This window comes from Nerophis lumbriciformis, linkage group LG36 (genome assembly GCF_033978685.3).
Source record: "Nerophis lumbriciformis linkage group LG36, RoL_Nlum_v2.1, whole genome shotgun sequence".
Lineage (NCBI taxonomy): Eukaryota > Metazoa > Chordata > Actinopteri > Syngnathiformes > Syngnathidae > Nerophis > Nerophis lumbriciformis.
The window spans coordinates 2,300,159-2,327,469 of NC_084583.2; the positions used below are offsets into that span (position 1 = coordinate 2,300,159).

Below are 27,311 nucleotides of genomic sequence, written 5' to 3' on the forward strand. Positions count from 1 at the left end.
GCAAATAATCATTAACTTAGAATTTTATGGCAGCAACACATTGCAAAAAAGTTGTCATGGGGCATTTTTACCACTGTGTTACATGGCCTTTCCTTTTAACAACACTCAGTAAACGTTTGGGAACTGAGGAGACACATTTTTGAAGCTTTCCAGGTGGAATTCTTTCCCATTCTTGCTTGATGTACAGCTTAAGTTGTTCAACAGTCCGGGGTCTCCGTTGTGATAATTTAGGCTTCATATTGCGCCACACATTTTCAATGGGAGACAGGTCTGGACTACAGGCAGGCCAGTCTAGTACCCGCACTCTTTTACTACAAAGCCACGCTGTTGTAACACATGGCTTGGCATTGTCTTGCTGAAATAAGCAGGGGCGTCCATGATAACGTTGCTTGAATGGCAACATATGTTGTTCCAAAACCTGTATGTACCTTTCAGCATTAATGGTGCCTTCACAGATGTGTAAATTACCCATGGCACCCACCTGTTCCCAATTAGCCTGTTCACCTGTGGGATGTTCCAAATAATTGTTTGATGAGCATTCCTCATCTTTCTCTTTTTTTTTTGCCACTTGTGCCAGCTTTTTTGAAACATGTTGCGGGCATCAAATTCCAAATGAGCTAATATTTGCAAAAAACAACAACGTTTTCCAGTTCAAACATTAAAAATCTTGTCTTTGCAGTCTATTCAATTGAATATAAGATGAAAAGGATTCGCAAGTCATTGTATTCTTTTTTGTATTGGCCATTTACACAACGTGCCAATTTCACTGATTTTGGGGTTTTGTACAAGAAAAACATGGCTCAAGCAACAATGTTTAAGGAAAGTTGAATAAAATAATATGTTAGCATGTTTAAAAAGCTGGGTTTTTTTCATGGACAATGATGTTAATGGACCTACAGTCGTGGTCAAATGTTTACATACACTTGTAAAGAACATCATGTCATGACTGTCTGAGTTTCCAATAATTTCTACAACTCTTATTTTTTTGTGATAGAGTCATACTTGCCAACCTTGAGACCTCCGACTTCGGGAGGTGGGGGGTGGGGGGGCGTGGTCGGGGGGACGTGGTTGGGGGCGTGGCTAAGAGGGGAGGAGTATATTTACAGCTACAATTCACCAAGTCAAGTATTTCATATAAATATACAGTATGTATATATATATATATATACACATATATATACATATATATATATATATATATATATGTATAGTAAAATAAATATATATATATATATATATATATATATATATATATATATATATATATATATATATATATATATATATATATAGCTAGAATTCACTGAAAGTGAAGTATTTTCTTATATATATATATATATATATATATATATATATATACCACGTTAAGGTGGCAGCTCAGAGAGGAGATATTATATATATATATATATATATATATATATATATATATATATATATATATATATATATATATATATCAAGAGGGACAGAGACAGTGCATGTGGATCACATGTTACCATGGAGAAAACATGGAGAGACTGGAATGTAATAAAGTGATCTATGTTTGTCTGTTGCCATCTCCTGGTGAATGTTGGCTATGGCGTACTGGGGTTACTTTTTGGTTGGCCAACGATTTACGTGGTGTTGCGCACCTGACGTCAAGTGTGTGAGTCTGTTCTGAAGTCTACAGTAAAGAGAGGGAGGGTTGGCAAGTATGGATAGAGTGATTGGAGCACATACTTGTTGGTCCCAAAAACATTGATAAAGTTTGGTTATTTTATGAATTTGTGGATGGCTACCAAAAGCGCCTTATTGCAGTGAAACTTGCCAAGGGACATGTAAGCAAATATTAACATTGCTGTATGTATACTTTTGACCCAGCAGATTTGCTCACATTTTCAGTAGACCCATAATAAATTCATAAAAGAACCAAACTTCATGTATGTTTTTTTGTGACCAACAAGTATGTGCTCCAATCACTCTATCACAACAAAATAAGAGTTGTATAAATTATTGGAAACTCAAGACAGCCATGACATTATGTTTTTTTTACAAGTGTATGTCAACTTTTGACCACGACTGTATACCAGAGTTATGTACTTTGTGGATTTTCGGTGATGCTCAAAGCATCTTAGGGGTGTTAGAATGCTTTCAGGGAGCTTTGGTGTTTGGGAAGCAACCATGAACTGAAAATCATGTGCAGATGTCAAATACACCGACGGACGATGAGATAGGATCAGGAATTGGAACACTTGGCAGTATGCACATTTATTTCAGTGCATACCAGTGAGAACCTGTACTGTCTGAAAGGATTTTACTACCACCTAGTGTTAATCTTTGGGAATTCAACTATTCGGTTTAGGCATAGACTTGCCTGAGAGATGTGTTCTAAAAATGTCCAAGATGTTGATGCATTTGTGAGGTTTTAGTCTGAAATTCATTGCTTTCTTTACGCAGGAACATTGAGTGTGACGTTCTTCTCCACCGGGGTTTGAACACAAGACAAACAAAACAAGGTATCTCACACAGTCAAGTGAAAAAAAACAACACTTAGGCTTCATTCTCATCTCTATTATTTGTGCGTCCGAATTTACAGATGGCTGAAGAGGAGGAAACCAGGGAAGTGCTCTTTCCAGACTGGGAAGGCCCAGACAAAACTGGACTCACCATCGAGCAGACATGTGAAGGAGAGATCTTCGTCAAAGAAGTGAAAGGAGAGTCACCTGCGGCACGGTCTGGGAAAGTATACGAAGGTAGCCTTTTTGTTCCTCAACTCAATACACATCCTAACCCGAGAACGTGAGAGTCCTTACCGTGTCGTTTTTGTTCATTATTTCAAAGGTGACCAGATTGTGGGCGCTACTATCTATTTTGACAAAATGAGCTCAGAGGAAACAGCTGATCTCCTGAAGACACTGAACCGTCACAAGGTTGGACTGAAACTACAAAACAAAGGGGACAAATCCCCAGGCTACTCGCCCCTGAGCACACCATGTCGCTCCCCGTTGGGTACCTTGACATGGGAGGGCAGGGCTGCAAGCGCCAGTCCTGACATCATTCTTGTAAGTTCTTAAAATATCTAAATTCTATTGATTGAAGTAGACGTAATGTCATCGGATGGATTTTTATCTCAAAATCCCCCAAAATATACCCTATATACTGGAGAAAAGTACAGTTTTAGAGATGATGAACCCTTGTGTGGTGTTTGGGTCTGTGGGACCCGTTTTCGATTTTTATCAAAGAAAAATGATACAATTAATTAATTTTTCAAACTGAGACTCACTGACTTTGGCTCATTTTCTGTCAAGAACATATATCAGAATACATATTTAATGACCACACACCATACACCCCCCTACACATTTGTATTACATATAAGATGTCCGGGTCCACAGGACCCGGTGCTAACAGAAGTGTGGAAATTGATGTCCTGTGTACCACACACACACACACACACACACACACACACACACACACACACGCACACACACACACACACACACGCATGCATAGAAACACCAATCAGAAGTGCACAGTGTGTTCCCAGATGCACCGTGCAGCCCACACCCATCAGTTTATGGTTTGTGTAAAGGCTAACTTGTTATTTTCCTTTGTAATCTCTGCCTACTGAGCCTATTAAGTTATTGTGGCTCAATTTGCCTTAATTATTATTTTTACCTTAGCCCAATAAACATCTGTTCAGTATTTTAACATAAAAGTGTTTGATTGTGAGGCATTAAAAGCCACAAAATGCAACGGGTCCATCAGACCCACAAACGCTGGCTGAGTAACAACAATATGAACATTACACAAGGGTTAAACCAATCAATCCACTTATTGTCATTGTCATATTATCATCCATTATACATGTCAACATAAATAAAGTATCTATCCATCTATCTATCTATCTAACACAATTGAATACACATACCCATGCAGAGATGATGCAGATCACTGGAGCTTAGTCTTCTGGTACAGCAGTAACAGTAGTTTTAGTTCTAACATCTGACAATAGTGTCAACATAAGGCAGGCCTAGGCAACTATTTTGCCTCGGGAGGGCCACATTTACAGAAAAAAATGTGTGTCTATTTTTAGGAACACTAATACAAAACCTCACAATAATGTCTGAATGCTAAAGGCGCTCATAAACACGGTAACTTTTCAAAATATGCTCGCTCGATGCAAGTTTACATTCAATTTGTAATTTTACAATGGCGATTTGCAGCCCCTCCAAATTTGGTAATCGAAACGGCGACGACAATGCATGCTACAAACCGGTGGTGATACGGTATTTACAGATGAACCACTTTGTGGGGCTCAGCAAGAGGAAATACTGACACATTTAAGTTCATGTGTGAGACTACTTCCTGGATAAATGAACACACCGTAGTCCAGCAATTTTAGGAACACTAATACAAAAACCTCACAATAATGTCTGAATGCTAAAAACGTTATGACAGACCGCCTTAAAAAACGGAATGGAATTTTACATTTACTGAATGAGACACCCAGAATGTACATGAAAGTAAATAATGTGGGGTTTACAAAATTAACCATGTATGTTGAAGAGGTTCGTTTAGCCTACTGATGTGTATTTATAAATGGTTTATTTATATAGGCTAGTAAGGTAAAGTTTTGTACCTGACAAGTTTCGGCTACCTTGCTTCTGCAGCCTTCATCAGAGGTGTCACGTGATGTTAGCGTGACGTCGTCAACTTGTCAGGTACGAAACTTTACCTTACTAGCCTATGTAAATCAACCATTTACAAATATTAACTATGAACGATAAAACACGGAATATTGACAACATACTAACGTCACACCCCCTGTTGATCGACATATTTTACAATCAAGTGAAACGCAACACAAATGCAACAAACACAGCGAAATATGAATGCAAAGGGTAAAAAACCTCCCCCACCTACAATCTGATATATCTGATAAGCTTTAGAACTTTGTTGTAAAAATCTCCTTCCGCGTCTGTCAGGCTGGCCTCTCTGGAAACACTCTGTGGAAACGCACCCCACCCACACTGCTTGGTGCCTTGTCTGAGCTGCTATATTACCATCCATCCATCCATCCATCTTCTTCCGCTTATCCGAGGTCGGGTCGCGGGGGCAGCAGCCTAAGCAGGGAAACCCAGACTTCCCTCTCCCCAGCCACTTCGTCCAGCTCCTCCCGGGGGATCCCGAGGCGTTCCCAGGCCAGCCGGGAGACATAGTCTTCCCAACATGTCCTGGGTCTTCCCCGTGGCCTCCTACCGGTCGGACGTGCCCGAAACACCTCCCGAGGGAGGCGTTCGGGTGGCATCCTGACCAGATGCCCGAACCACCTCATCTGGCTCCTCTCGATGTGGAGGAGCAGCGGCTTTACTTTGAGCTCCCCCCGGATGACAGAGCTTCTCACCCTATCTCTAAGGGAGAGCCCCGCCACCCGGCGGAGGAAACTCATTTTGGCCGCTTGTACCCGTGATCTTGTCCTTTCGGTCATGACCCAAAGCTCATGACCATAGGTGAGGATGGGAACGTTGATCGACCGGTAAATCGAGAGCTTTGCCTTCTGGCTCAGCTCCTTCTTCACCACAACGGATCGATACAGCGTCCGCATTACTGAAGACGCCGCACCGATCCGCCTGTCGATCTCACGATCCACTCTTCCCTCACTCGTGAACAAGACTCCGAGGTACTTGAACTCCTCCACTTGGGGCAAGATCTCCTCCCCAACCCGGAGATGGCACTCCACCCTTTTCCGGGCGAGAACCATGGACTCGGATTTGGAGGTGCTGATTCCCATCCCAGTCGCTTCACACTCGGCTGCGAACCGATCCAGTGAGAGCTGAAGATCTTGGCCAGATGAAGCCATCAGGACCACATCATCTGCAAAAAGCAGAGACCTAATCCTGCAGCCACCAAACCAGATACCCTCAACGCCCTGACTGCGCCTAGAAATTCTGTCTATAAAGGTTATGAACAGAATCGGTGACAAAGGGCAGCCCTGGCGGAGTCCAACCCTCACTGGAAACGGGTCCGACTTACTGCCGGCAATGCGGACCAAGCTCTGACACTGATTATACAGGGAGCGAACCGCCACAATAAGACAGTCCGTTACCCCATACTCTCTGAGCACTCCCCACAGGACTTCCCGGGGTACACGGTCGAATGCCTTCTCCAAGTCCACAAAGCACATGTAGACTGGTTGAGCAAACTCCCATGCACCCTCAAGGACCCTGCCGAGAGTATAGAGCTAGTCCACAGTTCCACGACCAGGACTAAAACCACACTGTTCCTCCTGAATCCGAGGTTCGACTATCCGGCGTAGCCTCCTCTCCAGTACACCTGAATAGACCTTACCGGTAAGGTACTATATTACCATAGTAACTAATTAGATTACCATAGAAAGTAGTATATCATGCAAAAGCGCAGATTCCAACCATCTAAATACTTTGCATCGTTCAAGACTTACGGCCATTTGAACATCACTGCACATCATAATGGCAGCTACAGTTTCCATCTTAAAGATCAAAAAAAAATATTTGGGAATGTCCGGCGGGCCAGATTGAAAACCTTAACAGGCCACATGTGGTCCCCGGGCCTTAATTTGCCCAGGTCTGACATAAAGTATCCGAACATAGCATTTGTTATCTAATATTTTTTAAATCAATACGTTCTCTCACTGTGTGTTATTTTTCTCTAAACAGGGTGGTGATGAGGAGGACTACAAAAGGATTTACACAAAGAAGATCAAACCCAGGCTTAAGTCTGAAGAACTCGGAGACGGAGTGGATGTGCGCACAGAACGGCACAGCAGCACAAGTAGTGACGGCAGCACAATAACAACGATCACCCGCCGTATCACCACCTACACTGTGGACATGCCGACTGGCATCAGTGAGCAAATGGAGCTTTCAGGCCCAGAGTTCAAGGGGCTAAGGCAAGAATCAGGGGCTGGCTCGCCTCATTTAAAGTTGTCACAGGGCAGTCCTTCTGGTGACGTGGGAGCTGAAGGAGGGGTTTTCTCTTACAAACTAGGGGGAAATGCAAACACTGGTAGTGGGCATGTTTCAATGGGAGGTATGGGAAGTAGTGAGGTATTCACAGCAGACAACGAAAACGGAGGGTCCGTACCAGAAAAAGGCAGGTCAATTTATGTGACATCCATAGGCAAGACACAGAAAGATGAGGGGGCAAAGGTGAGGTTAACGGAAGTTACTGTCACTCACCCACACGCAGAGGGATCAGGCACCATTCACATTCCAAAGGTCTCAATGAGTGGAGGTTACACAAATACTGGAAGCGACTTAAGCATGCAAACAAAAGTTACCGAGAGCAAATATGTTAAAGGTCCAGAAATGACTATTGAGGGGAAAAAGGGGGATTTTAAATCACCTCAGATAAATGTAACATCATTTTCAACGAAGGGGTCAACTTTTGAAGTGGCGACTCCAAAGATAGAGGCAAATACTGAAGGCCAAGAAAGAAAAGGTGCAAAGGTTAGTTTAAATATTACCAAAGCTAACGTTTCAGGGCCGAGCATTGACATGCCAAATGTGGAATTCAATCTAAAAAGCCCTGAACTCAAAGGTGACGTAGATGTGTCAGTCCCACATATTGAAGGCGATATAAAAGCTCCCAAAATTGGTATAAAAGGCTCAAAAGTTGACATAAAGGGATCGAATACTGGAATCGAATTTCCAAAAATGAAAATGCCAGGATTCGGTTTGAAAGGTTCAAAACAAGAGGGCCAAGACATTCAAGTGAACCTTCCAAAGGCTAATATTGAGGTCAAAGTCCCAGAGGTTGATATTGAAGGCCCTGAGTTTGATACTGAAGGACCAGATGTTGACATAGACAGTCAAGGTTGGAAGATCAAAAGACCTGAATTCAAGATGCCGAAAACCTCTGGAATCAATGTCACCATGCCAACTGTGGATCTGAAAGGCTCTAAGTTCAAAGGTGGTGTGTCAGTACCAACTATTGAGGGGGATATAAATGTACCAAAAGGCGATTTAGACATCAAAGTCCCAAAATTGGACATCAGAGCGCCAGATGTTGACATTGACGTGGGTGGGAAAATCAAGGGACCAAAATTCCAGACGGGTAAAATCACAGGACCAAGCATCTCCACGCCCAATGTGGATTTACATCTGAAAGAACCTAAGGTCAAAGGTAAAGTAGATGTGTCATTACCAACTATTGAGGGAGATATCAAAGCCCCAGAAATTGAAATAAAAGGTGCCAACATTGACGTTAAGGGGCCTAACACTGGATTTGATTTACCAAAAGTCAAAATGCCAAAATTTGGCTTAAAAGGTCCGAAAGTGGCTGGTCCGGATGTCGACATAAACCTCTCCAAAGCTAATATTGATGTCGGGATACCTGATGTTGACATCCGAGGCCCAGAATTTGATATCAATCTCCCAAAAGGTGATTTGGACCTCAAAGGTCCAAAATTGGATATCGAAACACCAGATGTTGACATTGACAGTACCGGTTGGAAGATTAAGGGACCTAAATTAAATATGCCAAAAATATCTGGACCAAACATCTCCATGCCCAATATGGACTTCAAACAGAAAGGTCCAAAAGTCAAAGGTGATGTAAATGTATCCATACCAACTGTTGAAGGAGATATCAAAGCACCAGAATTTGAACTAAAAGGTGCCAAAGTTGACATTAAGGGTCCTAACACTGGATTTGAGTTACCGAAATTTAAAATGCCAGGATTTGGTGTTAAAGGACCTAAACTGGAGGGTCCAGACGTTGACATAAACCTCCCCAAAGCTAGTATTGATGTCAAAGTCCCTGATGTTGACATTCGAGGCCCAGAATTTGACATCAATCTGCCGAAAGCTGATTTGGACATTAAAGGTCCAAAAGTGGATATCGAAACACCAGATGTTGAAATGGACAGGTCCAGTTGGAAGATTAAGGGACCTAAATTAAATATGCCAAAAATATCTGGACCAAACATCTCCATGCCCAATATGGACTTCAAACTGAAAGGTCCGAAAGTCAAAGGTGATGTAAATGTCTCTGTACCAACTGTTGAAGGAGATATCAAAGCACCAGAAGTTGAACTAAAAGGTGCCAAAGTTGACATTAAGGGCCCTAACACTGGATTTGAGTTACCGAAATTTAAAATGCCAGGATTTGGTGTTAAAGGACCTAAACTGGAGGGTCCAGATGTTGACATAAATCTCCCCAAAGCTAATATTGATGTCAAAGTCCCTGATGTTGACATTCAAGGCCCAGAATTTGACATCAATCTGCCGAAAGCTGATTTGGATATTAAAGGTCCAAAATTGGATATCGAAACACCAGATGTTGACATTGACAGTACCGGTTGGAAGATTAAGGGACCTAAATTAAATATGCCAAAAATCTCAGCACCAAACATCTCCATGCCCAATATGGACTTCAAACTGAAAGGTCCGAAAGTCAAAGGTGATGTAAATGTCTCTGTACCAACTGTCGAAGGAGATATCAAAGCACCAGAAGTTGAACTAAAAGGTGCCAAAGTTGACATTAAGGGCCCTAACACTGGATTTGAGTTACCAAAATTCAAAATGCCAGGATTTGGTGTTAAAGGACCTAAACTGGAGGGTCCAGACGTTGACATAAACCTCCCCAAAGCTAATATTGATGTCAAAGTCCCTGATGTTGACATTCAAGGCCCAGAATTTGACATCAATCTGCCGAAAGCTGATTTGGATATTAAAGGTCCAAAATTGGATATCGAAACACCAGATGTTGACATGGACAGTACCGGTTGGAAGATTAAAGGACCTAAATTAAATATGCCAAAAATCTCAGCACCAAACATCTCCATGCCCAATATGGACTTCAAACTGAAAGGTCCGAAAGTCAAAGGTGATGTAAATGTCTCTGTACCAACTGTCGAAGGAGATATCAAAGCACCAGAAGTTGAACTAAAAGGTGCCAAAGTTGACATTAAGGGCCCTAACACTGGATTTGAGTTACCAAAATTCAAAATGCCAGGATTTGGTGTTAAAGGACCTAAACTGGAGGGTCCAGACGTTGACATAAACCTCCCCAAAGCTAATATTGATGTCAAAGTCCCTGATGTTGACATTCAAGGCCCAGAATTTGACATCAATCTGCCGAAAGCTGATTTGGATATTAAAGGTCCAAAATTGGATATCGAAACACCAAATGTTGACATGGACAGTACCGGTTGGAAGATTAAAGGACCTAAATTAAATATGCCAAAAATCTCAGCACCAAACATCTCCATGCCCAATATGGACTTCAAACTGAAAGGTCCGAAAGTCAAAGGTGATGTAAATGTCTCTGTACCAACTGTCGAAGGAGATATCAAAGCACCAGAAGTTGAACTAAAAGGTGCCAAAGTTGACATTAAGGGCCCTAACACTGGATTTGAGTTACCGAAATTTAAAATGCCAGGATTTGGTGTTAAAGGACCTAAACTGGAGGGTCCAGACGTTGACATAAACCTCCCCAAAGCTAATATTGATGTCAAAGTCCCTGATGTTGACATTCAAGGCCCAGAATTTGACATCAATCTGCCGAAAGCTGATTTGGATATTAAAGGTCCAAAATTGGATATCGAAACACCAGATGTTGACATGGACAGTACCGGTTGGAAGATTAAAGGACCTAAATTAAATATGCCAAAAATCTCAGCACCAAACATCTCCATGCCCAATATGGACTTCAAACTGAAAGGTCCGAAAGTCAAAGGTGATGTAAATGTCTCTGTACCAACTGTCGAAGGAGATATCAAAGCACCAGAAGTTGAACTAAAAGGTGCCAAAGTTGACATTAAGGGCCCTAACACTGGATTTGAGTTACCGAAATTTAAAATGCCAGGATTTGGTGTTAAAGGACCTAAACTGGAGGGTCCAGATGTTGACATAAACCTTCCCAAAGCTAATATTGATGTCAAAGTCCCTGATGTTGACATTCATGGCCCAAAAGTTGATATTAATCTGCCCAAAGCTGATTTGGACATCAAAGGTCCGAAATTGGATATTGAAACACCTGATGTTGACATTGACAGACCCGGTTGGAAGATTAAGGGACCTAAATTAAATATGCCAAAAATATCTGGACCAAACATCTCCATGCCCAATATGGACTTCAAACTGAAAGGCCCAAAGGTCAAAGGAGATGTAGATGTGTCAGTGCCAACTATTGAAGGAGATATAAAAGCACCAGGATTGGATATTGAAGGTCCAAAAGCAGACTTGAAAGGACCAAATATTGGATTTGAGTTACCGAAATTTAAAATGCCAGGATTTGGCTTTAAAGGACCTAAACTGGAGGGTCCAGATGTTGACATAAACCTCCCCAAAGCTAATATTGATGTCAAAGTTCCTGATGTTGACATTCACGGCCCAAAAGTTGATATCAATCTGCCCAAAGCTGATTTGGACATCAAAGGTCCAAAATTGGATATCGAAACACCTGATGTTGACATTGACAGTCCCGGTTGGAAGATTAAGGGGCCTAAATTAAATATGCCAAAAATATCTGGACCAAACATCTCCATGCCCAATATGGACTTCAAACTGAAAGGCCCAAAAGTCAAAGGAGATGTAGATGTGTCAGTGCCAACTATTGAAGGAGATATAAAAGCACCAGGATTGGATATTGAAGGTCCAAAAGCAGACTTGAAAGGACCTAATATTGGATTTGAGTTACCGAAATTTAAAATGCCAGGATTTGGCTTTAAAGGACCTAAACTGGAGGGTCCAGATGTTGACATAAACCTCCCCAAGGCTAATATTGATGTCAAAGTTCCTGATGTTGACATTCACGGCCCAAAAGTTGATATCAATCTGCCCAAAGCTGATTTGGACATCAAAGGTCCAAAATTGGATATCGAAACACCAGATGTTGACATTGACAGTCCCGGTTGGAAGATTAAGGGACCTAAATTAAATATGCCAAAAATATCTGGACCAAACATCTCCATGCCCAATATGGACTTCAAACTGAAAGGCCCAAAGGTCAAAGGAGATGTAGATGTGTCAGTACCAACTATTGAAAGAGATCTAAAAGCACCAGAAATTGATATTAAAGGCCCAAGTGCTGACATTAAGGGGCATGTTGACATCCCTAGTCCTACTGGTAAGATCAAAGGACCTAAATTTAAGATGCCAAAACTTACAGGACCTCACATATCTCTGCCAGATGTGAATTTCAATCTGAAAGGCCCAAAAGTCAAAGGTGATGTAGATGTGTCAGTACCAAACATCGAGGGAGACATAAAAGCACCAGAACTTGACATCAAAGGTAAAAAAGTTGATGTGAAAGGTCCTTCAATTGGTTTTGGATTACCTAAATTCAAAATGCCAGAATTTGGATTTAAAAGCCCAAAACTGGAGAGTCCTGAAGTTGCTGTGAAACTTCCAAAGAGTGATATTTCCATCAAGGTCCCCGATGTTGACATTGAAGCTCCAAAACTGGACATCAAAGGACCAGATTTTGACATAGACACTCCAAGTGGGAAGATCAAAGGACCAAAATTCAAGATGCCAAAAATCTCAGGCCCACATATCTCCATGCCCGATGTGGATTTCAATATGAAGGGTCCTAAACTCAAAGGTGATGTAGATGTTTCGGTGCCAACAATTGAAGGAGATATCAAAGCACCAGGAATTGACATAAAAGGCCCAAATGTTGACATTAAGGGGCATAAGGCTGGATTTGAACTACCAAAAATGAAAATGCCAGATTTCGGCTTCAAAGGTCCGAAACTAGAGGGGCCTGACATTGATGTCAACCTTCCAAAGGCTAATTTTGATGTCAATGTGCCTAATGTTGATATTCAAGGTCCAGGAGTTGATATCAATCTGCCGAAAGCTGATTTGGACGTCAAAGGTCCTAAAGTGGACATTGAAGGACCAGATATCGACAGTCCCAGTTGGAAGCTCAAGGGGCCTAACTTTAAGATGCCAAAAATATCAGGCCCCAACATCACCATGCCAAACCTAGACTTCCATCTTAAAGGCCCAAAAGTCAAAGGTGATGTAGATGTGTCAGTACCAACTATTGAAGGAGAAATAAACGCACCAGAAGTGGATATCAAAGGCCCAAAAGTTGACATCAAGGGGCCTAAGGCTGGATTTGAATTACCAAAAATGAAAATGCCCGATTTCGGCTTCAAGGGTCCAAAACTAGAGGGTCCTGACATTGACGTCAACCTTCCAAAGGCTAATGTTGATGTCAATCTTCCAAAAGCCGATTTGGACATCAAAGGCCCTAAAGTGGACATTGAAGGACCAGATATTGACAGTCCCAGTTGGAAGCTCAAAGGGCCTAACTTTAAGATGCCAAAAATATCAGGCCCCAACATCACCATGCCGAACTTAGACTTCCATCTTAAAGGCCCACAACTTAAAGGTGATGTAGATGTGTCAGTACCAACTATTGAAGGAGATATCAACGCACCAGGAATTGACATAAAAGGCCCAAAAGTTGACATTAAAGGGCCTAAAGCTGGATTTGAATTACCAAAAATGAAAATGCCAGATTTCGGCTTCAAGGGTCCAAAACTAGAGGGTCCTGACATCGACGTCAACCTTCCAGAGGCTAATATTGATGTCAATCTTCCAAAAGCTGATTTGGACATCAAAGGTCCTAAAGTGGACATTGAAGGACCAGATATCGACAGTCCCAGTTGGAAGCTCAAGGGGCCTAACTTTAAGATGCCAAAAATATCAGGCCCCAACATCACCATGCCAAACCTAGACTTCCATCTTAAAGGCCCAAAAGTGAAAGGTGATGTAGATGTGTCAGTACCAACTATTGAAGGAGATATCAACGCACCAGGAATTGACATAAAAGGCCCAAAGGTTGACATTAAGGGGCCTAAAGCTGGATTTGAATTACCAAAAATGAAAATGCCAGATTTCGGCTTCAAGGGTCCAAAACTAGAGGGTCCTGACATCGACGTCAACCTTCCAGAGGCTAATATTGATGTCAATCTTCCAAAAGCTGATTTGGACGTCAAAGGTCCTAAAGTGGACATTGAAGGACCAGATATCGACAGTCCCAGTTGGAAGCTCAAGGGGCCTAACTTTAAGATGCCAAAAATATCAGGCCCCAACATCACCATGCCAAACCTAGACTTCCATCTTAAAGGCCCAAAAGTCAAAGGTGATGTAGATGTGTCAGTACCAACTATTGAAGGAGATATCAACGCACCAGGAATTGACATAAAAGGCCCAAAAGTTGACATTAAGGGGCCTAAAGCTGGATTTGAATTACCAAAAATGAAAATGCCAGATTTCGGCTTCAAGGGTCCAAAACTAGAGGGTCATGACATCGACGTCAACCTTCCAGAGGCTAATATTGATGTCAATCTTCCAAAAGCTGATTTGGACATCAAAGGTCCTAAAGTGGACATTGAAGGACCAGATATCGACAGTCCCAGTTGGAAGCTCAAGGGGCCTAACTTTAAGATGCCAAAAATATCAGGCCCCAACATTACCATGCCAAACCTAGACTTCCATCTTAAAGGCCCAAAAGTGAAAGGTGATGTAGATGTGTCAGTACCAACTATTGAAGGAGATATCAACGCACCAGGAATTGACATAAAAGGCCCAAAGGTTGACATTAAGGGGCCTAAAGCTGGATTTGAATTACCAAAAATGAAAATGCCAGATTTCGGCTTCAAGGGTCCAAAACTAGAGGGTCCTGACATCGACGTCAACCTTCCAGAGGCTAATATTGATGTCAATCTTCCAAAAGCTGATTGGGACATCAAAGGTCCTAAAGTGGACATTGAAGGACCAGATATCGACAGTCCCAGTTGGAAGCTCAAGGGGCCTAACTTTAAGATGCCAAAAATATCAGGCCCCAACATCACCATGCCAAACCTAGACTTCCATCTCAAAGGCCCAAAACTCAAAGGTGATGTAGATGTGTCAGTACCAACTATTGAAGGAGATATCAACGCACCAGGAATTGACATTAAAGGCCCAAAAGTTGACATTAAGGGGCCTAAAGCTGGATTTGAATTACCAAAAATGAAAATGCCCCAATTTGGTTTCAAAGGTTCAAAGATCGAAGGTCCGGACATTGATGTGGACCTTCCAGAGGCTAATATTGATGTCAATCTTCCAAAAGCTGATTTGGACATCAAAGGTCCTAAAGTGGAGATTGAAGGACCAGATATCGACAGTCCCAGTTGGAAGCTCAAGGGGCCTAACTTTAAGATGCCAAAAATATCAGGCCCCAACATCACCATGCCAAACGTAGACTTCCATCTTAAAGGCCCAAAAGTCAAAGGTGATGTAGATGTGTCAGTACCAACTATTGAAGGAGATATCAACGCACCAGGAATTGACATAAAAGGCCCAAAAGTTGACATTAAGGGGCCTAAAGCTGGATTTGAATTACCAAAAATGAAAATGCCAGATTTCGGCTTCAAGGGTCCAAAACTAGAGGGTCCTGACATCGACGTCAACCTTCCAGAGGCTAATATTGATGTCAATCTTCCAAAAGCTGATTTGGACATCAAAGGTCCTAAAGTGGACATTGAAGGACCAGATATTGACAGTCCCAGTTGGAAGCTCAAGGGGCCTAACTTTAAGATGCCAAAAATATCAGGCCCCAACATCACCATGCCAAACCTAGACTTCCATCTTAAAGGCCCAAAAGTGAAAGGTGATGTAGATGTGTCAGTACCAACTATTGAAGGAGATATCAACGCACCAGGAATTGACATAAAAGGCCCAAAAGTTGACATTAAGGGGCCTAAAGCTGGATTTGAATTACCAAAAATGAAAATGCCCCAATTTGGTTTCAAAGGTTCAAAGATCGAAGGTCCGGACATTGATGTGGACCTTCCCCAGGGTAATATTGATGTCAATCTTCCAAAAGCTGATTTGGACATCAAAGGTCCTAAAGTGGACATTGAAGGACCAGATATTGACAGTCCCAGTTGGAAGCTCAAGGGGCCTAACTTTAAGATGCCAAAAATATCAGGCCCCAACATCACCATGCCAAACCTAGACTTCCATCTTAAAGGCCCAAAACTCAAAGGTGATGTAGATGTGTCAGTACCAACTATTGAAGGAGATATCAACGCACCAGGAATTGACATTAAAGGCCCAAAAGTTGACATTAAGGGGCCTAAAGCTGGATTTGAATTACCAAAAATGAAAATGCCCCAATTTGGTTTCAAAGGTTCAAAGATCGAAGGTCCGGACATTGATGTGGACCTTCCCCAGGGTAATATTGATGTCAAGGTTCCTGCGGTTGATGTCAGTCTTCCAAAAGCTGATTTGGACATCAAAGGCCCTAAGGTGGACATTCAAGGACCAGACATTGACAGTTCCAGTTGGAAGTTTAAAGGACCTAATTTTAAGATGCCAAAAATCTCAGGCCCAAGCATATCCATGCCAGATGTGGATTTCAATATGAAAAGCCCTAAACTCAAAGGTGATGTAGATGTGTCAGTGCCAACAATTGAAGGAGATATCAACGCACCAGGAATTGACATAAAAGGCCCAAAAGTTGACATTAAGGGGCCTAAAGCTGGATTTGAATTACCAAAAATGAAAATGCCCGATTTCGGCTTCAAGGGTCCAAAACTAGAGGGCCCTGACATTGACGTCAACCTTCCAAAGGCTAAAATTGATGTCAAGGTCCCAGAGGTTGACATTAAAGGCCCTAAAGTGGACATTGAAGGACCAGATATCGACAGTCCCAGTTGGAAGCTCAAGGGGCCTAACTTTAAGATGCCAAAAATATCAGGCCCCAACATCACCATGCCAAACCTAGACTTCCATCTTAAAGGCCCAAAAGTCAAAGGTGATGTAGATGTGTCAGTACCAACTTTTGAAGGAGAAATAAACTCACCAGAAGTGGATATCAAAGGCCCAAAAGTTGACATCAAGGGGCCTAAGGCTGGATTTGAATTACCAAAAATGAAAATGCCAGATTTCGGCTTAAAGGGTCCAAAACTAGAGGGCCCTGACATTGACATTAAAGGCCCTAATGTTGATGTCAATCTTCCAAAAGCTGATTTGGACATCAAAGGTCCTAAAGTGGACATTGAAGGACCAGATATCGACAGTCCCAGTTGGAAGCTCAAGGGGCCTAACTTTAAGATGCCAAAAATATCAGGCCCCAACATCAACATGCCAAACCTAGACTTCCATCTTAAAGGCCCAAAACTCAAAGGTGATGTAGATGTGTCAGTACCAACTATTGAAGGAGATATCAACGCACCAGGAATTGACATAAAAGGCCCAAAAGTTGACATTAAGGGGCCTAAAGCTGGATTTGAATTACCAAAAATGAAAATGCCCCAATTTGGTTTCAAAGGTTCAAAGCTTGAAGGTCCGGACATTGATGTGGACCTTCCTCAGGGTAATATTGATGTCAAGGTTCCTGAGGTTGATGTCAGTCTTCCAAAAGCTGATTTGGACATCAAAGGCCCAAAGGTGGACATTCAAGGACCAGATATTGACAGTTCCAGTTGGAAGTTTAAAGGACCTAATTTTAAGATGCCAAAAATCTCAGGCCCAAGCATATCCATGCCAGATGTGGATTTCAATATGAAAAGCCCTAAACTCAAAGGTGATGTAGATGTGTCAGTGCCAACAATTGAAGGAGATATAAAAGCACCCGGAATTGACATAAAAGGCCCAAATGTTGACATTAAGGGGCACAAGGCTGGATTTGAATTACCAAAAATGAAAATGCCAGATTTCGGCTTCAAGGGTCCAAAACTAGAGGGCCCTGACATTGACATTAAAGGCCCTAATGTTGATGTCAATCTTCCAAAAGCTGATTTGGACATCAAAGGTCCAAAAGTGGACATTGAAGGACCAGATATCGACAGTCCCAGTTGGAAGCTCAAGGGGCCTAACTTTAAGATGCCAAAAATATCAGGCCCCAACATCACCATGCCAAACCTAGACTTCCATCTTAAAGGCCCAAAACTTAAAGGTGATGTAGATGTGTCAGTGCCAACTATTGAAGGAGATATCAACGCACCAAGAATTGACATAAAAGGCCCAAAAGTTGACATTAAAGGGCCTAAAGCTGGATTTGAATTACCAAAAATGAAAATGCCCCAATTTGGTTTCAAAGGTTCAAAGCTCGAAGGTCCGGACATTGATGTGGACCTTCCTCAGGGTAATATTGATGTCAAGGTTCCTGAGGTTGATGTCAGTCTTCCAAAAGCTGATTTGGACATCAAAGGCCCAAAGTTGGACATTCAAGGACCAGATATTGACAGTTCCAGTTGGAAGTTTAAAGGACCTAATTTTAAGATGCCAAAAATCTCAGGACCAAACATCTCCATGCCCGATGTGGATTTTGATATGAAAGGCCCTAACCTCAAAGGTGATGTAGATGTTTCGGTGCCAACAATTGAAGGAGATATCAAAGCACCAGGACTTAATATAAAAAGCCCAAATGTTGACATTAAGGGGCCTAAGGCTGGATTTGAATTGCCAAAAATGAAAATGCCAGATTTTGGCTTCAAGGGTCCAAAACTAGAGGGCCCTGACATTGACATTGACCTTCCCAAGGCTAATATTGATGTCAAGGTTCCCAAAGTGGATGTCAGTCTTCCAAATACTAATTTGGACATCAAAGGCCCTGAGGTGGACATTGAAGGACCAGATATCGACAGTCCCAGTTGGAAGCTAAAGGGGCCTAATTTTAAGATGCCAAAAATATCAGGCCCCAACATCACCATGCCAAACCTAGACTTTGATTTTAAAGGCCCAAAACTAAAGGGTGATGCAGGTGTGTCAGTACCAACCATTGAAGGAGAAATAAACGCACCAGAAGTAGATATCAAAGGCCCAAAAGTTGACATCAAGGGACCGAAGACAGGATTCGAATTACCAAAAATAAAAATGCCCCAATTTGGTTTAAAAGGTACAAAGCTTGAAGGTCCGGACATTGATGTGGACCTTCCTCAGGCTAGTATTGATGTGAATGTCCCTGGGGTTGATATCAGTCTTCCAAAAACTGATTTGGACATCAAAGGACCAAATGTTGACATTGACAGTGGTAAGATCAAGGGGCCAAAATTGAAGATACCAAAACTTTCAGGACCAAACATCACTTTGCCAGATGTGGATTTTCATCTAAAAGGTCCTAAAGGCAAAGGTGGTACAGTTGTGTCAGATTTTGGCGTCAAAGGTCCCAAAGTAGAAGGACCAGAAGTTGACATAAGCCTTCCAAAATTCAAGGGTGATGTTGAAGGAAACATTCAATTACCAAAAGCTGAACTTGACGTCGCAGATGTCACGCTTGAAGTTCCTGAAATCAGCGGTAAGAAATCGAAATTCAAAATGCCAAAGTTTGGATTCCGGGGTCCAAAGAAAGGTAAAGTTGATATAAAAGTACCAGGCGTTGCCGTAAAAGGTCCCAAGTTGGAGACTCCTGATGTTAAGGCAAATGTTGATGTTGACATTGACAGTAAGATCAAGGGACCAAAATTCAAGATGCCAGATGTGGACTTCCATCTGAAAGGCCCTAAAATGACAGGCGATTTGAACATGTCAGTACCAAATATTGAGGGAGATATCAAAGGACCCTCAATTGATATCAAAGGTCCAGAAGGTGACATCAAAGGACCAAGTGCTGGATTTGAAATGCCAAAATTCAAGATGCCACAATTTGGATTAAAAGGTCCACAATTACAGGGTCCTGACATTGATATAGACCTTCCCAAAGCTAATATTAATGCTAAGATCCCTGAGGTTGGCCTTCAAGGCCCTGAATTTGATGTCAGTCTTCCGAAAGCTGATTTGAACATCAAAAGCCCTAAGGTAGACATCCAAGGACCAGATGTTGACATGGACAGTCCCAGTTGGAAACTCAAGGGGCCTAATTTTAAGATGCCAAAAATCTCAGGCCCAAGCATATCCATGCCAGATGTGGATTTCAATATGAAAAGTCCTAAACTCAAAGGTGATGTAGATGTGTCAGTGCCAACAATTGAAGGAGATATCAAAGCACCAGGAATTGACATAAAAGGCCCAAATGTTGACATTAAGGGGCATAAGGCTGGATTTGAATTACCAAAAATGAAAATGCCAGGTTTTGGCTTCAAGGGTCCAAAACTAGAGGGCCCTGACATTGACGTCAGCCTTCCAAAGGCTAATATTGATGTCAAGGTCCCTAATGTTGATGTCAATCTTCCAAAAGCTGATTTGGACATCAAAGGCCCTAAAGTGGACATTGAAGGACCAGATGTTGACATGGACAGTCCGAGTTGGAAACTCAAGGGGCCTAATTTTAAGATGCCAAAAATCTCAGGCCCAAGCATATCCATGCCGGATGTGGATTTCAATATGAAAAGCCCTAAACTCAAAGGTGATGTAGATGTGTCAGTGCCAACAATTGAAGGAGATATCAAAGCACCAGGAATTGACATAAAAGGCCCAAATGTTGACATTAAGGGGCACAAGGCTGGATTTGAATTACCAAAAATGAAAATGCCAGGTTTTGGCTTCAAGGGTCCAAAACTAGAGGGCCCTGACATTGATGTCAACCTTCCAAAGGCTACTATTGATGTCAAGGTCCCTAACGTTGATGTCAATCTTCCAAAAGCTGATTTGGACATCAAAGGCCCTAAAGTGGACATTGAAGGACCAGATGTTGACATGGACAGTCCGAGTTGGAAACTCAAAGGGCCTAATTTTAAGATGCCAAAAATCTCAGGCCCAAGCATATCCATGCCAGATGTGGATTTCAACATGAGAGGCCCTACACTCAAAGGTGATGTAGATGTGTCAGTGCCAACAATTGAAGGAGATATCAAAGCACCAGGAATTGACATAAAAGGCCCAAATGTTGACATTAAGGGGCACAAGGCCGGATTTGAATTACCAAAAATGAAAATGCCAAGTTTTGGCTTCAAGGGTCCAAAACTAGAGGGCCCTGACATTGACGTCAACCTTCCAAAGGCTAATATTGATGTCAATCTTCCAAAAGCTGATTTGGACATCAAAGGCCCTAAAGTGGACATTGAAGGACCAGATGTTGACATGGACAGTCCGAGTTGGAAGATAAAGGGACCAAATTTTAAGATGCCAAAAATCTCAGGTCCAAATATCTCCATGCCCGATGTAAATTTTAATATGAAAGGCCCTAAACTCAAAGGTGATGTAGATGTGTCAGTTCCAACAATGAAAGGAGACATCGAAGCACCAGGAATTGACATAAAAGGCCCAAATGTTGACATTAAGGGGCACAAGGCTGGATTTGAATTACCAAAAATGAAAATGCCAGGTTTTGGCTTCAAGGGTCCAAAACTAGAGGGCCCTGACATTGACGTCAACCTTCCAAAGGCTAATATTGATGTCAATCTTCCAAAAGCTGATTTGGACATCAAAGGCTCTAAAGTGGACATTGAAGGACCAGATGTTGACATGGACAGTCCGAGTTGGAAGATAAAGGGACCAAATTTTAAGATGCCAAAAATCTCAGGTCCAAATATCTCCATGCCCGATGTAAATTTTAATATGAAAGGCCCTAAACTCAAAGGTGATGTAGATGTGTCAGTTCCAACAATGAAAGGAGACATCGAAGCACCAGGAATTGATATAAAAGGCCCAAATGTCGACATTAAGGGGCATAAATCTGGATTTGGATTACCCAAAATGAAAATGCCAGAGTTCGGCTTCAAGGGTCCAAAACTAGAGGGCCCTGACATTGACGTCAACCTTCCAAAGGCTAATATTGATGTCAAGGTCCCAGAGGTTGACATTAAAGGCCCTAATGTTGATGTCAGTCTTCCAAAAGCTGATTTAGATATCAAAGGACCTAAAGTGGACTTTGAAGGACCAGATGTTGACATCAACAGTCCCAGTTGGAAGCTCAAGGGACCTAATATAAAAATGCCAAAAATCTCAGGGCCCAACATCAATATGCCAAATCTGGACTTCAATCTTAAAGGCCCAAAACTCAAAGGTGATGTGGATGTGTCAGTACCAACTTTGGAAGGAGATATAAATACACCAGAAGTGGATATCAAAGGCCCGAAGATTGACATTGAGGGACCGAAGACAGGATTTGAACTTCCAAGTATAAAAATGCCACAATTTGGTTTCAAAGGTTCAAATGTCAAAGGTCCAGGTATTGATGTCAAGGTCCCTAATGTTGATGTCAATCTTCCAAAAGCTGATTTGGACATCAAAGGCCCTAAAGTGGACATTGAAGGACCAGATGTTGACATGGACAGTCCCAGTTGGAAAATCAAGGGACCAAAATTCAAGATGCCAAAAATCACAGGACCAAACATATCGATGCCCGATGTGGATTTTAATATGGAAGGCCCTAAACTCAAGGGTGATATAGATGTGTCCGTACCAAACATAGAAGGGGATATAAAAGTACCAGCAGTGGATGTCAAAGGTCCAAAGGTTCACATTGAGAACCCTACGACTGGAATTTCCTTTCCAAAATTTAAAATGCCTGAATTTGGCCTTAAAAGTCCAAATCTGGAAGGTCCGAACATTGACGTCGACCTTCCAAAGGCTAATATTGATATCAAGGTTCCAAAGGTCGACATAAAAGGACCAGATGTTGACATTGGCAGCCCGAGTGGTAATATCAAGGGACCTAAATTAAAGCTCCCAGGAGGAAAAATCACAATGCCAAAAGTTGATTTAAATGTGAAAAATCCTGGCCTCAAAGGTAATATGGATGTGACAGCACCACATTTTGGTGGAAAAATAAAAACACCAGAATTAGACTTAAAAAGTCCAGGAGTTGACATCAAAGGCTCTAGGGGTGAATTTGAAGGTCCCAGTATCAAAGGAAATGTGGATGCTTCCTATCCTGATGTAGATGTTAACATCAAAGGGAAAAAGGGTAAATTCAAACTTCCTAAAGTCACGGGAAAGGGAAAGAAATCACATTTTGAGACCGAAACACCAACAATTGACGTAGATGTAGATACACCTAAAATTAATGTCCACGGAACAAAAGTTAAAAAGCCACTCTTTGGTAAGCTACATTTTCCTGATGTGGAATTTGATATCAAATCCCCAAAAGTGAAAGGTGATGGATCTTTATCTGAGGAGCTGAAATCCCCCAACATTGGCTTACATGGTTCTCTTAGCAACAGTCAGGACTTTACCCTTGAAGGCTCAGATGTGACATTAAAAGCACCCCAAATCAGAATGTCAAGCTTTGAATCCGACAGCGCGATCGGTGGCCTTCGATATCCAGAGGGTACAGTGAAATTTCCAAAGCTCAAGATTCCAAGGTTCGGTTTTAGTCTGCCCCACTTTGAGGACCAGGCAGGTGGTGGAAAGGTTGCGGCTAGTGGAGAGCTTCACGGCTCACAGAGCATCGCAGCTTCTAGTCCGGAAATAAGGCAAAGTGAAGGAAAAATAAAGGTTAAGATACCAAATTTTTTTGGAAAATCAAAAGCAAAGGGCCGGAGTGCAGGTGACCTTCGGGGATCAGAGGTAGAACTGAGTACAGGTGGAAAAGGCAAGGTCTCGAAAGAATTCAGTGTACATAGTGTAGAGGGGAAGTTACATTTAGAGGGTGATGCTGGACTCAGTGTTTCGCCCAAAAGCAAGTCTGCGTCACTGGATCTTTACAAAAAGTCAAGGCATCGCTCTTCGAGCGATGAGGGTGGGCTCACAGTTCGTTCCCCTTCGGGACACCTCGAAGCGGAGGGCGCTGATATTTCACTCGACCTTAAAGGAACAAAGATCAAAGGAAAGAAAGGCAAGTTGAAGTTTGGCACCTTTGGGGGTCTGGGTTCCAAGTCCAAGGGCTCGTATGAAGTGACGTACGGTGAGGGTAGTGCAGAGGGAGTGGAGGGAAGCGCGGGCGTGTCGTTGACCACGCCCAAATCGAGGCTGTCGTCGACGTCGTCGTCGTCCAGCAGTGACATTGGGGCAAAGGGTGCGTTCAAATTCCCTAAAATTGAACTCTCTGTATCACCAAAAGACGAATAATCAATTGATCAACTAAATACGTTCTTTCCGTACGGGAAATACGTCAAAGCCAGAGAGAAAATTAATACAAGTCATCTCATAAGCGACATAGGAGAACGTACAAAGCCCCGTCAAACTGTAAATAAGATCAAAATGTATTGATAGATATTGTTTTTTGTACATAGTCAAGATTTATTGAGCATATACCATCAAATGACTTCATTACGGTTATTTTGTCCTGTTTCATTCAATTAAAACGTGTTCCATAAATGGTTGTGGTATATTTCTACGCAGGGTCTGTTCCACAGAACAGATAGTCGTCGTTTGAAGGAAAGTCTTGTCCGTACATTTATAAACAGTTTTACTTCAACGGTTGGATTTTTGTGTAATCGGCGCAGAAACATTTCTCCCATCCTAAACCGGCCCCTGTATAACATATGCTTTTATTGTGAAGATGTTTAATCCGTCGTAATTGCACAGACAGTCACTATGTTTAGAAAGTCATGTATTTTTCTGCACACTTTGTCGTCCTTCAAAAGATTTATCCACATTTCGTCTGTCCCCCCCCCCGCCATTCTAATCTGTTTTATTGTATTGTTCTGGTCGCATCTACTCCCATCACGCAAATAAAAATGAAATTAAATGTCATTGTTGGTGTTCATAAATTTATCATATCTGTGATCAGAATTGTTTTATCTTCCATGTTGTGTGCATTCTGTCCGATAAACTAAATAAATTGTATAGAATTACTGGAGAGTGTTTGTTTCTTTTCATTGTTTTTGTTCATTAGGGAACAATCATGACATCTTAAAAGGGAACTGCACTTTTTTTTGGAAATTTTGCCGATCCTTCACAATTATTATGAAAGACATGACGAAGGATGTATTTTTTTTTTTTAAAGCATTCTAACTCGTAAATAAACGTAAATACTTAAAAAGTACAGGTTTTTTTCATTTAGAGAAAAATGCTGTAAAAACCACAGTAAATTTGACAATTTTACCATTGCTACTTTTACATTCCACAATCTAATGGATAACTTGATTTGAAAGCATTATTATTAGTATTTATATTCTATTCTATTTAAAAAAATAGTTTGAATGTTTGTTAATATATTTTTGCATATATATAAAGTAACATAATTTGCGATTACATGGAGTACAGTTTTTTTTTCTTCCAAAATACAAAGAAATAATACATTTAGTCCTCTATTTGGCACCATAGTTTATTAAAGTATAAAAAGTACAGTTTTTTTTTCATTTAGAGAAAAATGCTGTAAAAACCACAGTAAATATCACAATTTTACCATGAAATCTATTGCTACTTTTACATTGCACAATTTGACGGATAACTTGATTTTAAATCATTATTATTAATATTTATATTCTATTCTATTTAAAAAATGGTTTGAATGTTTGATAATATATTTTTGCATATTTACACAATATTGAAATTACATCATTTGTGATTAAAAATGTTTTTCTTCCAAAATACTAATAAATAATACATTTAGTCCTCTATTCGGCACCAGTTTATTAAAAAATAAAAAGTACAGTTTTTTTTTTCATTTAGAGAAAAATGCTGTAAAAACCACCATCTATTGCTACTTTTACATTGCACAATTTGATGGATAACTTGCTTTGAAATCATTATTATTAGTGTTTATATTCTATTCTATTTAAAAAATGGTTTGAATGTTTGATCATACTTTTTGCATATATATACAGTAAATTAACATAATTAGCGATTACATGGAGTACATTTTTCTTCTTCTTCCAAAATACAAAGAAAGAATACATTTAGTCCACAGTTTATTAAAGTATAAAAATTACAGTTTTTTTTCATAGAGAAAAAAATGCTGTAAAAACCACAGCAAATTTCACAATTTTACCATTGCTACTTTTAAATTGCACAATCTAATGGATAACTTGATTTGAAATATTTATTATTAGTATTTATTTCTATTTAAAAAAATGGTTTGAATGTTTAATAATATATTTTTGCATATTTACACAATATATAAATCAACATAATTTGCGATTACATGGAGTACATGTTTTTTTCTTCCAAAATACAAATAAATAATACATTTAGTCCTCTATAGTTTATTAAAGTATATAAAGTAAAAAAAAAAAATCATTTAGAGAAAAATGCTGTAAAAACCACAGTAAATTTCACAATTTTACCGTGAAATCTATTGCTACTTTTACATTGCACAATTTAATGGATAACTTGATTTGAAATCATTATTTTTTAGTATTTATATTCTATTCTATTTTAAAAATGGTTTGAATGTTTGATAATATATTTTTGCATATATATATACATAAATTAACATTTTGCGATTACATGGGGTACTTTTTTTTTTCTCTTCCAAAATACAAAGAAATAATACATTTAGTCCTCTTTTTGGCACCACAGTTTATTCAAGTAGAAAAAGTAAAGGTTTTTTTTTTCATTTAGAGAAAAATGCTGTAAAAACCACAGTAAATTTCACAATTTTACCATGAAATCTATTGCTACTTTTACATTGCACAATTTGATGGATAACTTGCTTTGAAATCATTATTATTAGTATTTATATTCTATTCTATTTAAAAAATGGTTTGAATGTTTGATAATATATTTTTGTATGTATATAAATTAACATAATTTGTGATTACATGGAGTACCTTGTTTTCTTTTCTTCCAAAATACAAAGAAAGAATACATTTAGTCCTCTATTCCAGTGTCTTTCAACCACTGTGCCGCGGCACATTAGTGTGCCGTGAGATACAGTCTGGTGTACCGTGGGAGATTATCTAATTTCACCTATTTGGGTTAAAAATTATTTTTTGCAAACCAGTAATTATAGTCTGCAAATGATGTGTTGTTGTTGAGTGTCTGTGCTGTCTAGAGCTCGGCAGAGTAACCGTGTAATACTCTTCCATTTCAGTAGGTGGCAGCCGGTAGCTAATTGATTTGTAGATGTCGGGAACAGCGGGAGGCAGTGTGCAGGTAAAAAGGTGTCTAATGCTTAAATCAAAAATAAACAAAAGGTGAGTACTCCTAAGAAAAGGCATTGAAGCTTAGGGAAGGCTATGTGCAACAAAATTAAAACTGAACTGGCTACAAAGTAAACAAAATCAGAATGCTGGACGACAGCAAAGACTTACTGTGGAGCAAAGACGGCGTCCACAATGTACATCCCAACATGACATGACAATCAACAATGTAAACACAAAGAAGGATAAAAACAACTGAAATATTCTTGATTGCTAAAACAAAGCAGATGCGGGAAATATCGCTCAAAGGAAGACATGACACTGCTACAGGAAAATACCAAAAAAAGAGAAAAAGCCACCAAAATAGGAGCGCAAGACAAGAAGTAAAACACCACACACAGGAAAACAGCAAACAACTCAAAATAGGTCA

The 27,311-nt window shown here is 40.6% G+C and overlaps 1 protein-coding gene across 1 annotated transcript in view; it reads left to right on the forward strand.

The window, feature by feature from the left end:
* The window catches only part of ahnak (AHNAK nucleoprotein), a 64,253-nt gene extending 39,604 nt beyond the window's left edge, over positions 1-24,649 (forward strand). Inside the window, exons 3-6 of the mRNA XM_061930667.2 lie at positions 2,437-2,495; positions 2,576-2,732; positions 2,821-3,041; positions 6,678-24,649. Of these exons, the coding sequence (XP_061786651.1) occupies positions 2,576-2,732; positions 2,821-3,041; positions 6,678-23,921 (17,622 nt within the window). The 5' untranslated portion in view covers positions 2,437-2,495 and the 3' untranslated portion in view covers positions 23,922-24,649. The remainder of the gene's footprint in view (positions 1-2,436; positions 2,496-2,575; positions 2,733-2,820; positions 3,042-6,677) is intronic.
* The last annotated feature ends 2,662 nt before the right edge of the window (positions 24,650-27,311 follow it).